At 41.5% G+C, this 18,037-nt stretch overlaps 1 protein-coding gene across 7 annotated transcripts in view; it reads left to right on the top strand.

Moving 5' to 3' along the window:
- Positions 1-1,381: 1,381 nt before the first annotated feature.
- Positions 1,382-18,037, top strand: part of XRCC5 (X-ray repair cross complementing 5) — a 97,508-nt gene continuing 80,852 nt past the window's right edge. The window contains exons 1-7 of one of the 7 annotated variants that reach the window (XM_084999040.1): positions 1,382-2,083; positions 3,633-3,717; positions 5,279-5,392; positions 8,517-8,700; positions 9,901-9,949; positions 11,103-11,225; positions 14,461-14,652. In XM_084999040.1, the coding sequence (XP_084855166.1) occupies positions 3,667-3,717; positions 5,279-5,392; positions 8,517-8,700; positions 9,901-9,949; positions 11,103-11,225; positions 14,461-14,652 (713 nt within the window). In that variant the 5' untranslated portion in view covers positions 1,382-2,083; positions 3,633-3,666. Of the gene's footprint in view, positions 2,084-3,632; positions 3,718-5,278; positions 5,393-8,516; positions 8,701-9,900; positions 9,950-11,102; positions 11,278-14,460; positions 14,653-18,037 lie in introns of those variants that run through there. The other 6 variants (XM_005672177.4, XM_084999044.1, XM_013984470.3 and 3 more) reach the window with 6 other exon arrangements.

Consider the following 18,037-nt stretch of genomic DNA (forward strand, 5'->3'; position numbering starts at 1 on the left):
AGATTAATGGCCAACACAGTTTTCTCTTCTTCAGTTAATTCAATTATTAACACAAGCCTGTTGAAAAACTTTCTAGGCCTAAGATGGAGACACTCCTGCCAAGAGCCATGTCAGCAGTCCAAAATTTTTTTTTTTTTTATTTTCCCACTGTACAGCAAGGGGGTCAGGTTATCCTTAGATGTATACATTGCAGTTACAGTTTTTTCCCCCACCCTTTCTTCTGTTGCGACATGAAGCAGTCCAAAATTTAGATCACTTTTGTGACCCTATAAATGCTCTACTTGACCAGGAATGCAGTGCAATTGTCTCTGGCATCAGTGGGGGCTTGATCCTAGGACATCTGTAGATATCAAAGCCCATGGATATAGATAGATTTTTCTGTGCAAAGTTTAGCTTGGACCTGACTCCCTCAAATGGGCAAGGTCTGCAGGCTGGACAGCCAGCTTCCTTTGAAAGGGGACTGTGAGACTGTCAGGCACCGTAATTGATAGCTACCACTTCTAGGATATCTCCCTAGATTCCTCTTCTGAAAGTAAACCTCACTTCCTTCCAAACTAGAAACTCTCCAAAGAGCAAGAAATGGCTATAGGTTTGGAGCTGAATAGAGACAGAGAGTCCCAGGCATTGAGGCTTCAAGTAGGTTTATTGATCAGCTAGTGGCCAGGAGCACTGAGAGAAGGCTCAGGCGTTTTTTGGGGCTGGGAGGTGGTAGGTTTTATAGGGCTCTTGGCTGAAGAAAACTGTGTCAAGATTAGCAGCAGGCTACATGGGAGGTGTAGGAGGAGAAGATGAGAAAGTTCCAAGATAGGGTGTGCATTGAGGATTAACAAAATCAAAATGTAGTCAGGGCAATCATTGTTCAGGAACTGCCAATTCTTGGTAAAATAAGCAGGTCTGAAGTTTGGTTTAATCTGGCTCCAAGACAAAGTATTGGGATATCTTTAATAGCTGCTGTTTCATGCCTCCAGGCCTTTATGCGTGCAATCTCCTCTTCAAAGAAGAATGCTCTTTCCACTTTCGATTGCCCGAAAAACTGCTTTTCCTTCAGGAGTTGGTTCTAAAGTCATCGCATCTGTTAAACCTTTCATTACTCCTCTTTTTAAAAGAAACATGATTTTAGAGATGTTCAGTGATTTTCTGGATTCATGTTCATATTCAAATCAATCTAACTTCAGATCTCTAACACAAAACGCTGGAGTTGTTAATTCTCAATGTGAGAAAAAGAAAGTGTATCTTTCCAAGTCATTCCCATCAACCCACTTCTTGAGACTTGCTAAAGGCTTGGGCTTCAAAGCTCAGCCAGCGAGCAAGGAATGGAATCTGCGCATGCGCAGAGCTTCGACGCACAGTTTCCCCGCCCTTCCCAGGCTCCGCGGGAAGTGGTTCTTCCCGCGAGCCTCCAGCGCCAAGGCCGGCGGAACAGAGTTTCAGCGCCGCGGTTTCCGGCTCGGAAGAGACTGCTGAGGCGCTGGCGGGCCAGCAACATGGCGCGGTGGGGGAATAAGGTAGAAGGAGCAATAGGTTTGGGCCTTGCCTGTGCTGAGGGTCTGGAAAAGGTGGTTCGGAGGCAGGAATCACTGGATCCAGGCGGTTCTAAGGAGCGAGGAGGGGAGATGGTGGTGGTGGGCTGGGTCAGGAGGGCATGGTCGCAGGATGCGCGGAGAAAGACTGGGGATTTGGAGTCTTAAGATGGGAATTTGAGCCTCGCCCGCTCCCCACCCCCACCGCTTTCTCCCCACGGGTCCTTATCCTGCCTCCCATCCCACGCCTTCTCTCCGCAGCACTATCGCAGCCTACCCCAGACTCCTCCATTACTTCGGAGCCTGAGTTAAAAAAAAAAATCTGTGAAAGGGAGTACCCCTCCTGGCTCAGTGATTAGCGAATCTGACTAGGAACCATAAGGTTTCGGGTTTGATCCCTGGCCTTGCTCAGTGGGTTAAGGATCTGGCCTTGCGGTGAGCTGTGGTGTAAGTCGCAGACCGGCTCGGATCCTGCGTTGCTGTGGCTCTGGCGTAGGCTGGCAGCTACAGCTCAGATTAGACCCCTAGCCTGGGAACCTCCATAAAACTTCAGAAAAGGGAGTGTAAGTAGAATAAATGGAAATATAAAACTATAGCTTTACCTCTATAATAGTCTAATATTTCCACCTCTCTAATAATCTAATATTTCCATATTTATTCAAAGCTTACTCTGGTGAGTCACTGATCTAAATGCATTATTCCTGTCTCATTTAATCTTCACAACAAACCCATGAGCTGAAGATTTATATCCCCAGTTTACATGGGAGAAATGCGAGGCTTAAAGAAAGAAAGGTGATTAGCCCAAGATCACTCAGTCCACAAGTGGTAGAATGTGATTTGAACACAGGCTTTCTCTACTTTTAGAGCCCTGGAATTCAAAAGACTCTCTTTTGTTAGGAATGAAGGTATAATCCTCAGTGTCCCAGATTAATAACTTTATGAATTTTAGAAGTTTTTTCAGTGTAGGCAGAGAAGGGTAGTTCTCTGAAGGGTCTCTAGAGGGAGGTGTGTTCCAGGGAGTTGTTAAATCATCCATCCATCCAAAAAGTAGGCCTTTAACTAGGCATCCTACAAATGAACACGGTAGGAGTTTGAGCAGCTGACTCCTAGTCCCCTCATAGGGAAATACTGGTTAAAATGATTGCAAAAATATGCCACTCACCTCCTTTGTACCTCTTTCAGCTGCTGAAAACTTTCAGCTCTAATGAAGCAGCTGTTTATAGCAGGTAGACTTGCAGCAAAATTCCAATGGCTTGTATTGCTTCAGTGTATAAATGGAGAGTTGCGGTGCTGCCCCATTTCTTTTTCCTGGTTTTCTACTGCTGCCAGAAAGGAACTTGAGGTATTGCATGAGGTGTTCTGCTTTCAGATAAGAGGTTCCATACTGTGAAAACCTTTGGTACCTTTTTTTTTTTTTTTTTGGATACCTGATTATTCTCGGCAAAAGACCTTTAGGCCTCCGATTTAGAGTTTTCTGGCTTAAAAGTAGCTTTTATGAACATAAATAAATGCAGCACCATATTTGGGGACTCTAAAGATTTTTATGCTCAGCCTTGAAATGAGTTTGTGAATTTTATTGTTCTCAAAGGAATTTTGGAGTTTATTACTACTCTTTCTCCAGACATGCTCTTTGTAATCTAGAAATATCTTCATATTAATGCATTATGTTTAATTCTTTGTAAACTAGGGAAAAACCTTGTCTTTCCATTTTTTTTTTCTTGCCCTGCTCAAGATGTAACCAAATTAGAAATCATTTATAACATCCCTAATAGAAGCTCATCCAGGTTTTTCAAACAATTCTAGGGTCAGGAGAGCACTGCTTCAGAAAACAGTAGTTCTTTCACTGACCACATCTAAGTATTATTTTTTTCTCCCTTATATGGAGTCAAATCAGTCTCCCTCTAACTTCCCTCTGTTAGAAGTTAGAGGGAGCTATTATCTCTCTTGCAGAGCTTTTGTTAACACAGCTGTCAACTATTTGAGTAAGACTCATGTTCCCATAAATCTTCTCATTTGGCTCATTTTTTCTACCTATTCCTCACTTCATATGTTCTCCAGATTCTTCCCTAGTCTACTCGTTTCGTGTTCAGTTGTAATTAGTCTTTCTCATAGGATGTGATGATCGGAACTGCTCACAGTTCGTCAAATGTGGTGTGATCAGTACAAACCACAGGTGAAGCTGTCAGTGTCAAAGAAGGTAACTCTGGAAAAGACCTTAGCTCTTATCCAGTCCAATAACTGCTTCCCGCCTCCATGAATTAACAGTGAGGTTAAGTGACATACCCATGGACTTAGCTATTTGGTTATAAAGATGGGACTAGATCCCAGGTCTACAGATTGTAAATCTAGTCTTTTTTCACCATAAAACCTTTCTTTTCCTTCTTTAAATTCACTATACCACTGGTAGAACCTAAAATATTTTGGAGGACGGAATGGGGTAGATGTGGGAAAATGTGGTACTGTAGCCATGTCATACTGTGTCATACCGATGACATTTTATAATCCACCCTGAAATTGTGAGTTGCTGGTTTGTTCAGGTCTCTTCCAGCTCATTTTCAGTTAAACTTTGGATGCCAGATAAAGAACTCTACATGTATCCCTATTTCTTTTAGTTTGCCCCATTTCTTTGGTCCCCTACATACACAATTGCTAGCTAACGACAAAAGCTAGTATTTGGTTTCCTCTGCCAAAAATTCCCCTTCTTCACGTGACTGACTCCTAATCATTCTTTAAGGTTCACCCAAGGACCATATCCTGGAAAAGGAAGCCTTTTCTGCCTCTTTACCCATCCTCTATCCTTTCCGCTGGTCTTGGTAGATGCCCCTCCTGTGTGGTCTTAGTGCCCACTGCATACCACTATCATAGAATATTGTGCTGGTATTATTTACATGTCTGTGTCCCCTCCTAGATTAGACTTAGTGTTTTAGTCTCCATTTTAGATCCCCAGTTCACAAAGTAATTTCATGTTGTTGGGATTTATTATTTTATTCTATTTTATTTTTTCTGTCTTTTTGCCATTTCTTAGGCCGCTCCCGCGGCATATGGAGGTTCCCAGGCTAGGGGTTGAATCAGAGCTATAGCTGCCGGCCTACGCCAGAGCCACAACAACACGAGATCCGAGCCACGTCTGCAACCTACACCACAGCTCATGGCAATGCCGGATCCTTAACCCACTGAGCAAGGCCAGGGATCGAACCCGCAACCTCACAGTTCCTAGTTGGATTCTCTAACCACTGAGCCACGACGGGAACTCCGGGATGTATCATTTTAGAAGATACAGATTGTGGCAGTCCCTACTGACTGCTGCAAAAATACTGTATAACTACATCTCAGATCAGTGCTTGCAAAAAAAGCATCTGTTCTCATGCTGTGGGTCTGCAGATCAACTGCGTTTGGCCTGATGTATTTTGGGCTCAGCTGGGCTGGACTAAGCTCTAGCTTGCAGGTTGTTTTCAGATCTGCTGTCCATGGGTTTATTCTCAGGCTCAGGCCAGGGAGCAGCAGCTACCTGGAGCCTGCTCCTATCCTGGGAGATCCTTTCCAACTTTCAGGAACTATCAGGACTATTTAAAGTTTCCCTGCAGTGAAAATATGTATGCCTTACCTACATGCTCTAAGTAGAACACCTCCCCTCCCTTTGTCATGCATCACCTGAATATTATGGGCGAAATAAACAAAGGACATCTCTTTTGTTTCTTTTTGTTATTAATAACCATTAATAACATTTTCTCACACACTCTTTGGGGCTTTGTTTCTAGGCAGCTGTAGTGCTGTGTGTGGATGTAGGCTTTGCCATGAGTAACTCCTTTCCTGGTGAAGAATCCCCATTTGAACTAGCAAAGAAGGTGATAACCATGTTTGTGCAGCGACAGGTAAGTTTCAGATTGATCTTGAGCTTGTAACTTGTGGTATAACTGCTTGTTACCTTCAGTTAGTGATGTAAGATGCCATCTTCCTTATAGTGTCTACCCTCCGTGTTTTGGGGAATCTGAGGAGTTACTCTTTTGTATACTCATTTTCAAGTCTAACAACTGCTACAGCCTGATGTCTTTTTCTTTTTTCATTTTGGTTCCTCCACTGGCTGTTACTGATTTCATCAGAAACAAGAAGCAATGTAAAATAATGTTTAAATGTATGATCTCTAGAGCCAGATGGCCTGGGTTTGAATCCTTGCTCTGCCATGTCACTTACTAACCTTGTGATCTTGAGTAAGTCTTTTAACTACTTTGTGCCTATTCCAGTTTCCTTTTACTTGTTATAAACCATCCCAAACCTAACGTCTTACGTGACATTAAAAAAATCCTCTCTCGGAGTTCCCGTCGTGGCTCAGTGGTTAACGAATCCGACTAGGAACCATGAGGTTGAGGGTTCAATCTGGCCTTGCTCAATGGGTTGGGGATCCCGCGTTGCCATGAGCTGTGGTGTAGGTTCACAGACGCAGCTCGGATCCCGTGTTTCTATGGCTGTGGTATAGGCCGATTAGACCTCTAGCCTGGGAACCTCCATATGCTGAGGGTGCGCCCTAGAAAAGGCAAAAAGACAAAAAACAAAAAAATCCTCTCTCATGGTTCTGTGAGATGACTGGGTGGCTCAGTTGGGTGTTTCTCTTTGAGGCCTCTTGTGCAGGTACACTCATGGTGGCTGGAATTGAGTCATCTGAAGGCTCAGTGGGGCTCTACGTCCAAGATGGCTCACTCCTTTGGCTGGTAGTTTCACCTTAAGTGGCTTCGCTCAGTTGGTGCTGTCCACCAGAACTCTAACATGAGGCCTCCCCATGTAACTTGGGATTCTCACAGTGTAGAAGTTGATTCTAAGAAAGTGTGTCTCAAGACTGGATATTCTAAAACAATGTGGCTTTTTGTGACCTAGCTTTAGAAATCCCAGAAAGTTATTTCCACTGCCTTCTATTAGTCAGTCAAGTCACTAAGCTAATTCACATGCAGTGGGTGGAGAAGGGCAGGAATTAGGCTTCCCTGTTGTTTTAAGGAATAGCTTCCAAATACAGGGGGGGAAAGGAGTAGATTGTGGCCCTCTTGGAGACTCTGCCGCAGTGTCTCAGTGTCCCATGTGTCAAATGGGGGAAATAATAATACCTCTTGTGTAGATAAAGTGCTTAGAACAGTACATGATGTATTGTAAACATGATATGTTTTTATTATCATTAATTCCTGCCCTTTCTACCTGGCCTACTACTTGTGCTCAGTCCATGAAGTTCTGCTTCATTCCCTGAGTACTGCTGCTCCTCTGGACACCTGTGCTGCTGCTTCTGGGTGTTGCCTTTTCCACTGGACACTATGCCTCCTACCTGTCATCCTAGATTTTTACAAATTCTAATAACTTGGAGTTCTTAATGCCTCAAAGAAGATGAAAATGCTTCTAAATACCATTCTCGGTTATAGTAATTTGTGTTGGTTGTGTTCAAGCCGTGCTGCTGTGCCCCAGTATAGTATATATTTAAAAAACAAACAAACAACAACAACAGCCAGTTCTTTCTGTTTTTATTTTTGGCTCCGCCCCTTGCATAGGAGTCTGAGTGCACTCAGAAGGCTGGGAGACAAAACCTGGTGCCATTCCCATGCTGCACTCAAATTTCCTCCACTGTCCAGACTGAGGTTTTGTTGTTGAGCAAGATGATCTTGCCTCAAGATGAATTCTTGTCCAGGAGGCAGATGGAATTCTAGCTGGCCTAGCCCCTGCCGTGCCGGAAATGTTTGAATCCCAGCAGCTGGGACCTTCCCTCCATGTACAACTGGCAGTTGTAGCTGGAGTTATTAAGAGGCTGGGGAATTTAAAAGACCAAACAGATGAAGACCGACAGAGTTCCATCCTCTTCTCATTGATGTAAAAGGAACAGGAGTGCCTTTGGTGTCACATACTATTTTTTGTTTTTATGTTACACTGTGAAATGTTTCCAAAAAAGGGAAATACAGGGAATAATATAATGGAAAGCTATTTTCCTATTATCTAGCCCTATACAGGCCAAGAGTTTTACCATATTTGTTTTCTTTTTTTTTCTTAAAAAATAAAATGTTGCAGATTAATTTGAAGCCCTTGAGTATCCCTTCCCACCCTTTTCTTTTTTTCTTCCTCTCCTTTGCTCAGAATTTTCATAGTTACTACCAGGCATATTTTATATTTGGATCTAAGTGTATTTATAAATAATATTTAGTATTGTATGAAGCTCTTCAAAGTGTATGTAATAGTATTATGCGATACATATAATTCCACAACTTATTTTTTCTTGACCTTATGTTTTGAGATTTATTCATGTTGGTAAACACTGAAAGAAATTTATTTCTTTTTACTAGGAAGAAATTTATTTATTTATTTCTTTTTACTAGGAAGAAATTTATTTATTTATTTCTGTATACTAGAATATACAACTGTCATATTCTGTTGTATAAATATTTTGCAGTGTGTTTTTGCATTCTTCAGTTAATGGATAGTTGCCAGTTTTGCCTTGCTATAAATGGTGCTGAAGTGAATTTGAACTTTCTTGTCTGTTGTCTCCTTGCATACATGTGTAAGAATTTCTTTACATTATATATACACCTGTAAGTAATTGCTGGTATGTAGAATATGGATAAATATGAATCAGCAAATGTTTTTGATCTCTGGAAAATTTAAACCTTGGGTAGTCATCCCAGAAAGACAGACTAAAATCTTTTCAAGTTGTCCATAATTAGTTTTCACCGGAGGTTTGAGTCTGATTTGGGTGTAAATTGTTAGGAGCACTTACTGCTCTCCCACTCCTCCACCACAAATTGTGCTGAAATGAAGGATAGGACCTATAGTCAGTGAAAAAATCTTCTTAGGACCTAGGAATTGTCACTGTCCATGAGTCCCTTGGGCTGCTTAGCCCGATATTCTGTTGTTGACTGTGGCCACAGGGACCTGCCATAGGGAGGTATGGTTGTCTTGCTCCCTGAAGGTTAGCTGTCTAATGGTTTCCAGGTGGTAGTGTATGATCTTCACCCTTCCAATGTACTTCCCTAGGTGTTTGCTGAGAGCAAGGATGAAATTGCATTAGTCCTTTTTGGTACAGACGGCACGGAGAATGCCCTCGCTGGTAAGGATCAGTATCAGAACATCACAGTGCATAGACACCTGAAGCTACCAGACTTTGACTTGCTGGAGGACATTGAAAGCAAAATCCAACCAGGTTCTCAACAAGCTGACTGTATCCTTTTTCAGCCAGAGAAGACTCTTAAGAAATTTCCTTTAGTCTGGGAAACAGTAATCTGGTTTGGTGAGGCTCTCTAAGAGTCCCAGATGTGACTATATGGGCATTTTTTGCTCTGAGGACATGGGGGTGATGTGTGTTAGGATTTAATGGGAGATTAATTTGGTTGGGTTGGGTGCCCCTTCTCTGCACTAGTGACATTGTGAGGCTGGGATGTATTAGAAGGGGAAGTTACCAGCAGGTATGTGTGTTTATTGACTTTGTGCAGAGGGTTTGGTGGTGGTGGTGGTTAGAAACATTTGGACAGAGAGAAGATATTTTTAGAAGAGTGTAGCATTAGAGTTCTCCTAGCCTTCCTGGGTGGAAGATTTTTTTCTGTCCAAAATCAGACTAATATCAAACTTTGAGACTTCTAATTTCTTCCAAAGATGGACTGACTTTAAAGGGTTACCCTTTTTTTCTAAACTGTGGTGCCATCCCTGATCACTGAGAGGTGCTGCTGTGCTGTGCTGCTGTGCTGCAAGTGACTTATAGATGCTGCATTTTGGCTGACTTCATGTTTAAGGATGCACTGAAATAGCAAAACATGGATTTTAGATACTATAAAATGGCACTATAATTTTTTTTTTTTAAATTAGCCATGTTGAACATCTTTTCATGTGGTCTTTGGCCATGTCTGTCTTATTTGGAGAAATGTCTATTTATTTATTTTAAAAATGATTTTTATTTTTTCCATTATATTGGGTTTATAGTGTTCTGTCAATTTTCTGCTATACAGCAAAGTGACCCACTCAGTCACACATACATATATACATTCTTTTTCTCACATTATGCTCCATCATGCTCCATCATAAGTGACTAGATATAATTCCCAGTGCTATATATACACAGGATCTCATTGCTTATCCATTCCAAAGGCAATAGTTTGCATCTATTGACATAATCTTTGGTTAAGTGAGTGGAATGCGTACTTTTTGGTTTATTTTATTTTTCCTAGTTATATGTTTCAGGATGTGTACTTTGATATATACCATATTTATTTGTGAAATGAAGTTTGGAAGAAAGGTACTTGGGCAAGTACTATTAAATCATCATGCACTTAGCCCAGTGCCCACAATGGATTTCACTGGAAAAAAAGTTGCATGTTCTTGGGAGAAAAGGACTGTTTGCTGTTATCTTCTGCCTTAACCAGCTGAGTCCTGGATGCCCTCATCGTGTGCATGGATTTGATTCAACAAGAAACTATGTAAGTGTCTTAGCTGAAGAGAGTTGGAAATGAGCCTTGCTGCAAAAATTGTATGGATTGATGTATTCAGTGTGCTGTGTGACTCATTGTCCTTCAAGCTGCATGTTTGTGTGGCTGAGGGAACACATTTGATAGAATTCAACCTTTCTTCTTAAAAAGTTTAAAAAGAGGAAGGGCTGTACTTTGTGGAATTTCTCTGGGAAAATGAAATGTTTGGCTTTTTTTTTCATGTTACTTCCTATTTGACTTAAGCTAATTACCAGGAATTTTTAAAAATACTAAGTGGTATCATCCATATGTTATTGAAATTAGAAGCATGTAACTCTGGCCAGCTTCCTAATTTATTACTTAATTACTGTGCCTTTAAAATATATTTCTTTGAATTCACACATACACACATCCCTTGACTATTAGGAATAGCATTTATACTAAAATGTCAAGCCAAAATTTGTATTACCATTTCTCAGTCTCTGTACATCATCTGCAAAATCCTGCCACTAGCCGGAATGGAATCAGACCAGGGTGCCTGGAGTATGAAGCCTTGCACAGCTGTAATTGTAGTGCCCTGGAGAGTTCCTTGTTTGTATTCTTTCTCTGTGGAAGCTGGAATGAGATTTTTTTTTTTTTTTTTTTTTTTTTTGCCTTTTAGGGCTGCACTGGCATATGGAAATACCCAGGCTAGGGTGAATTGGAGCTATAGCTGCAGGCCACAGCCACAGCCACAGCAATGTGGGATCCTAGCCGAGTCTGTTACCTATATCACAGCTCACGGTGACTCTGGATCCTTAACCCACTGAGCAAGGCCAGGAATCAAACCGCATCCTCATGGATACTAGTTGGATTTGTTTCCTCTGCTCCACAATGGGTTTTTCTTAAATCATAACGACCACACCATTAACTGAAGTTAGAGTTAGGAAATCAGAGCCATAATATTTCCACAATGCTCAGAAATCTTGCTTTAGATGGTAAAAGTATGAGTGACAACTGGCTTGATTAAGTGTTAACTTGGCTGAGCGTCAGTAGAACATAATGACATTTGTGAACTGGAGCTTGAGTTATTCCTTACCTTTTCTGCTCAGCCACCAAGGACATTTGCATTTGTAGGAACTAATTCAGGAGGATGATTTCTTAGCATGATAATTCTCTCTTCTAGAGGAAAGAAGTTTGAGAAGAGGCATATTGAAGTGTTCACTGACCTCAGCAGCCCATTCAGCAAAGATCAGCTGGACATTATCATTCATAACTTGAAGAAATCTGGCATCTCGCTGCAATTCTTGTAAGACCGTAAGAATAAGATTTGTGGACAAATCATGCGCTCTCATAATGCGGTGAGCGGGTCCCCGTCCCAGAGCCCTTGGTTCCCAGCAGTCCTCTCAGCTCTTGAGTCAGAATCTGACCTCTGCCAACATTCACTGGTTACTCTCTGTTCCAGGAACTCCTTTGGGTTTTGATGATAACGGGATGAAAGTCACAGTGAAACACAGGAATTTAGCTCAGCAGCAGATCCCAGATCCTTTGTACTGTTCTTAGACTTAAAGAATTGAGGAATTAATTAGGGGAATTTTTTCCCTAAACAGTGTAGGGAACTACCTTAAAGAGAGTAGATTTTTTTTTTTTTTTTTTGCCTTTTTGTCTTTTTAGGGCCATGCTCGCGGCATATGGAAGTTCCCAGGCTAGGGGTCAAATTGGAGCTGTAGCTGCTGGCCTACACCATAGCTCATGGCAGTGCTGGATCCTTAACCCATTAAGTGAGGCCAGGGATCGAACATGCGTCCTCATGGATACTAGTTGAGTTCATTAACCACTGAGCCAGGACAGGAATTCTGTCAGTAGATGTTTTTAGGATAGAGAAGGATCTCAACTTGTGGGTCATTTTAACCCTTTTTCGGGTCTAGAGGATACACAGACATAAATAAAATGTAATTTGCTTATGTAAATTTACAGATGAAGTGTACACATTTAGGAGGAAGATGTATTTCACAGTTTGCTGGGGAGAGAGTTCCTTTCCCGCAATAACTTGAATTTCCCCTCCAGGCATTTACTTTCTGTAGCTTACATCCCCAGCACTACATTGTCTTCACTACCTTAGTCCTTCCTGCTTCATCTAAAACCTGTTTTTTTCTTGTCCTATTTTTGGTAAGAGCAGAGTGATAGTATAGTGTTGAATTGGTATTCTTCTGGGGACACTCATTTTTCAGATGGAGAGCTCTACCAAGAAGCCTCCAGCTCTGAGTGGTAAGCCCTCAGCTTCTTTAAAATGCCTGCCACAGGGAATTAAGAACCTCTCTTGCATGTATGTACCTCTTAAGCCTGCTGAGGGGCATTCCTTTCTGCAGACCTGTGGAAAAATAGTTCAGAATAATCCATTAAACTGATACTTGTTAAGATGGTACTTCAGAGAAATTAAGTGCTTTTTAAGTGACTCTTCTCTTCTTATCATTTGAGGTTTTCTCAGCACTCCAGAAGCCCAGTTTGGCTTCTGTTCCCTCTTCACAATCTGGGATGCCTTTACATGGGTGAAGCATTCTGTGCTTCTGTCAGTGTCACTGGAAAGGGCTGCTTTTGTGTGTGTGAGCAATACCGTAGAGAGGGCTGAAGAGGGAACATAGCCTTCTCTTCCACTTACTTGTTATTTGGCTGGTTATGGTTTTTTTCTTGGGTCCTTTGCTATAAACCTCTAACATGCAAAGTAGAATTTTTGGCTTTATTGTCTGATGAATCCGTGTATAACTGATTATTATTGTTGGACTGAAAAATACCAGTAGACTGAAGAAGCACTGTTCTAAGCAGGCTTGTTCCTTGGACCTAGTTTTTAGTTTCTTCTACTGACTACTAAGAAAATTTATTTATGGTTTAATGCAGGGTAGAAAGAACTGTTATTGTAACTTCTTTTTCCAGGAAACTTCCTGACCCTTCATTATCATGTTATCCATCCTTTCTTTGTGGTTGATGCTATGGAAGCAGCAATAGCCTGATGCAAACTCAGTGTGCCATATCTTGTTCCTTGGAAGCTCTTGTGCATGTAACACAGAACACGCACATCTGTCGTGCTAAGAATATGTAGGAAAGAATGTAAACAGGAAGCTCTGTCTTTGTTTTTTGTGTTTTATTTTATTTTTTTGTCTTTTTAGGGCCACATATGTGGCATATTGAGGTTCCCAGGCCAGGGGTCGAATCGGAGCTGTAGCCACTGGCCTTCATCACAGCCACAGCCACGCCAGATCCAAGCCATATCTGTGACCTATACCACAGCTCACGGCAAGACCAGATCCTTAACCCATTGAGCGAGGCTAGGGATCTGAGCGAGGCTAGGGATCGAACCTGCATCCTCATGGATACTAGTCAGATTCGTTTTCCACTGAGCCACGACGGAAACTCCAGGAAGCTCTGTTTTAACGATAGCAAATAAAATGATGACATTGGAATGAACAACAGTAATGCTTGGGTTCCAGGAACAAAGTAAGGTGATATGACTCTTTGCTCCACCACTTACTAGCTTTGTAGCTTTGGCCAGATTATTTCATCTCTGTAGCTTAGTTTCTTTTTAGGAAATGGAGATAGAAATCTCTCTCTACCTACTGTGTCAGGATGCATTGAGATTGTTTACATGACAGCATTTATGGAGTGCCATATAGTGTATTATCAACAAATGTGTTTAGTTGGCTTACTTTTCGATTTGCATTTTGATTATTGAATATTCCCATGACTGGTAATCCCAGGCTAGTTTTAGCTTCGTTTCAGTCAAATGACTAGAGTGAAACACCAGAACAAAATTGATTTTACTTATTTTTGGCAATTAACTGATATGTGTATAGGAATTCTCTTCTAAAATAATAATAACAACATTATTTGGGTTTTGAGAATTTTACATACATACTGATATTTTGAGAGCTCATTAATGGGCATTTATTTATTTATTTTTGTCTGCCTAGAGTATCATCATTGAGACTTTTTTGAGGAAACCTCATGGCTTGGATGAGAGTGGACATCTTCTAGATAGATCTGGCCCCCACTGATTCCTGGGTTTTTGAATCAGAGAATAGAGGGTTAAACCCTCAGTTCCTCTTTGGTAGTGGGGTTGGGCCCTATGAGCTTGAGTGTGTTCAGAAGCAATGTGGAGGAGCAGTCTGAGAGAGCAAAGCTGACATAAAGGCAGACAAAGATGAAATATGGGTGTAGAAAGTGAGAGGCCACATAATCTTTGTGGCCTTTAAAACTGGGTCGTGTCATCCTAAGGCCATGTGCAACCCTGCCCTTTCAGTTATTTGGTTATGCAAGCCAATACATTTCTCCCATAAAAGCCAAATCAAAGGAGGCTTCAGTCACTTGAAAATGATAGAATATTGAATAAGGTAGATAGGTGCCATTTGACAGTTGAGAAATGTAAAGCTCAGAGATGTTGACTGACATGGCCATTTCCTCACAGAGTGACACTCAAAGGATTAGAATCCAGCTTATGATTTGGCTTCAGAGCTTGTCTTCTTAACCTACTGCTGATCTTTCCCTGATAGTTTGCCTTTCCCAATTGGCAAGGAAGATGGAACTGGGGACAGAGGAGACAGCAGCTTGCGCCCAGACCACCATGGACCCTCCTTTCCTCTGAAAGGAATTACTGAGCAGCAAAAAGAAGGTATTCAGATGGTGAAAAAGGTGATGATGTCTCTAGAAGGTGAAGATGGGCTGGATGAAATATATTCCTTTAGGTAAGAAGTGAAACATTATTTACAACTTCAATTTTAAGCATAGTAATTTCTTTTGTTATCAGAGGGTTCCATAATGTTTTTCCTTTTCTGTCTCTCTTGAATTGGCAGTATTCTTTAATATCCCAGTTTTTTTTTTTTTTTGTCTTTTGTCTTTTTTTTGTTGTTGTTGTTGTTGTTGTTGTTGTTGCTATTTCTTGGGCCGCTCCCACAGCATATGGAGGTTCCCAGGCTAGGGGTCGAATGGGAGCTGTAGCCACCGGCCTACGCCAGAGCCACAGCAACTCGGGATCCGAGCCACGTCTGCAACCTACGCCACAGCTCACGGCAACGCCGGATCGTTAACCCACTGAGCAAGGGCAGGGACCGAACCCGCAACCTCATGGTTCCTAGTCGGATTCGTTAACCACTGCGCCACGACGGGAACTCCAATATCCCAGTTTTTATTGAAGAAATGGTACACCAGTTTCTAGTCCTCCTTTTAGATACCATGAAAAATTTAACAAGTCAAATTATGAAAGATGAGGTGGTAGATTTCTTCTTGATGCCAAGCTTGGGACATGTTTTCTGAACCCTTCCTTTTCATACACCTAAAAATATATTCTTTACTTGTTTATTTTTTTTTGCTTTTTAGGGCCACACCTGTGGCATATGGAGGTTTCCAGTCTAGGGGTCGAATCACAGTTGCAACTGCCAGTCTATGCCACAGCCACAGCAATGAGGGATCCGAGCCACATCTGTGATCTACACCATAGCTCATGGCAATAAATGCCAGATCCTTAACCCACTGAGCAAGGCCGTGAATCAAACCCACATCCTCATGGATACTGCTCAGGTTTGTTATCACTGAGCCACGATGGGAACTCCTAAAAATATATTCTTAATTATAAAAAGTGATGTCAGATCTAAGAAAATACTCAATATACTCTTATCCTTTGATTTAGGTTTTAGGAGGTAGTATAATATAATATAGTGATTTTTTATTTGGTCACAAAGTAGTTTGGTCAGGCAAACAAACAAAAAACCCTCAAAAGACCCAAAATGTAAAGAATTTATAATCTTATTTTATGTGGGCTTTACAAAGGGAAAATTATGTAAGAAATGTGAAATTCCTGAAGTACTGTATAACAATAAAACAAACAGCTTTTTTGAACCATTCAGTTAAAGGACAGTGGGAGAAACTGTCCCTTTATCCACGTTATTCTTTTTTTTTTTCCCCTTTTTAGGGCTGCCCCCACAGCATATGGAGGTTCCCAGGCTAGGGGTCCAATCAGAGCTACAGCTGCTGGCCTATACCACAGCCATAGCAATGTGGGATCCGAGCTGTCTGCTACCTACATCATAGCTCATGGCAATGCCGGATCCCTAATCCCTTGAGCAAGGCCAGGAACCAAACCCGAAACCTCATGGTTCCTAGTTGGATTCGTTTCTGCTGCGCCATGACAGAAACTCCCTATCCATGTTATTCTTGTTTGGAATCGGATATACACTTATTTGGAGCAAAGAACTTGAGAGGGGTCCATAACACCTAGAACAGTATGTTATGTGAGAGGCCGGATCAGGTAAAAGTGGCAATAGAATACCAAACAATATGGCTTGTGGAGTTTCACATTCTCAGGGATAATACCACTTAATGTTAAAGAATTAATTCCAGTTTATCAATAAATACACAAAATACAGACCTTTTAAGCAAAGTTTGGTTTTTTTTGAGGGGGTGTACACCTGTGGCATGCAGAAGTTCCCAGACCAGGTATCAAACTTGCATCACTGCAGTAACAAGAGCTGCTACAGTGACAACACGGAATCCTTAACCCACTGGTCCACAAGGGAATTCTTTAAGCAGAATTCTTTTTTTTTTTTTTTTTTTTTTTTGTCTTTTGTCTTTTTGTTGTTGTTGTTGTTGCTATTTCTTGGGCCGCTCCCGCGGCATATGGAGGTTCCCAGGCTAGGGGTCCAATCGGAGCTGCAGCCACCGGCCTACGCCAGAGCCACAGCAACGCGGGATCCGAGCCGCATCTGCAACCTACACCACAGCTCACGGCAACGCCGGATCCTTAACCCACTGAGCAAGGGCAGGGACCGAACCCGCAACCTCATGGTTCCTAGTCGGATTCGTTAACCACTGCGCCACGACGGGAACTCCCTAAGCAGAATTCTTAATTGAAGTAAATAAAGCTTCAGTTGAAGTAACAGTTCAACCATTAAGATTTTTTGGAATAGCTGCAATATATATCTACTTTAATTTTTCTTAGTCACAATTTTTAAATATTTCTGGTGAGCTATAATTGACTATAATGCTCTTGATTCTTTAAACATAGATAATACTTTTGAAAAGTTGTAGATAAATGGGAATTTTGGATTGAATTTCAGTTTCCCAAGGTATTGTTAAAGGAACCAGTGAGGAAACCTGTAAAGTGACATTTCTTGTAGAATGTGTCCTTATTGCAATACCTGCAAATAAATGTCCCAAGTTATTCTTTCACATTTGGACGTGGCTTGCTCTAATGTGGGAATATATGTTTTAAGCTAACTTGTTCACCATGATATCATAAAGAATTATAGGCCAGGAAAATCACTGTTAAAAAGCTTATTTTTCTATAATATAGTCAGGAGGGAAAGTACTATGTATTGTCCTAGCAATTCGAAGCTACTTTGATTTTAGGTCTGCCATGAAGGTGTGGACCAGAACTTTGCCCTCCAATGTAGTACCCATTAACCATACGCAGCTATTTAAATTTAAATTTGGAGTTCCCGTTGTGTCTCAGTGGACTAAGAACCTGGTGTAGTGTCTATGAAGATGTGGATTTGATCCCTAGCCTCGCTCAGTGGGTTAAGGATCTGGCATTGCCGCAAGCTGTCATGTAGGCCAGCAGCTGTAGTTCTCATTCATCCCCTAGCCTGGGAACTTCCATATGCTGCAAGTGGGGCCCTAAAAAGAAAAAATAATAATAATAAAATTTAAATTAATTGGAGTTCCCGTTGTGGCACAGCAGAACTGAATCCGACTAGGAACCATGAGGTTGCAGGTTCGATCCCTGGCCGCGCTTATGGATTAAGGATCCCGCATTGCCATGAGCTGTGGTGTAGGTCACAGACGTGGCTCAGATCTGATGTTGCTGTGGCTCTGGCATAGGCTGGCCTCAACATCTCTGATTAGACCCCTAGCCTGGGAACCTCCATGTGCCTCTGGTTCGGCCCTAAAAAAGACAAAAGGCAAAATAATAATAATAATAATAATTAAAATTTAAGATAATTAAAATTAAGTAAAATTTAAAATTTAGCCCCTCAGTCACACTAGCCAGACTTGAAGTGCTCACTAGCCTTCGAGTGACAGGTACAAGTGCAATCAGAAAGAGAACACTCCTGTCATTGCACAGAGTGTACAGGA

This window comes from Sus scrofa, chromosome 15 (genome assembly GCF_054392235.1).
Source record: "Sus scrofa isolate SSC_HxYL_T2T_F1_AM1 chromosome 15, Sscrofa_HxYL_maternal_Yorkshire_Landrace_v2.0, whole genome shotgun sequence".
NCBI classification, from domain to species: Eukaryota; Metazoa; Chordata; class Mammalia; order Artiodactyla; family Suidae; genus Sus; species Sus scrofa.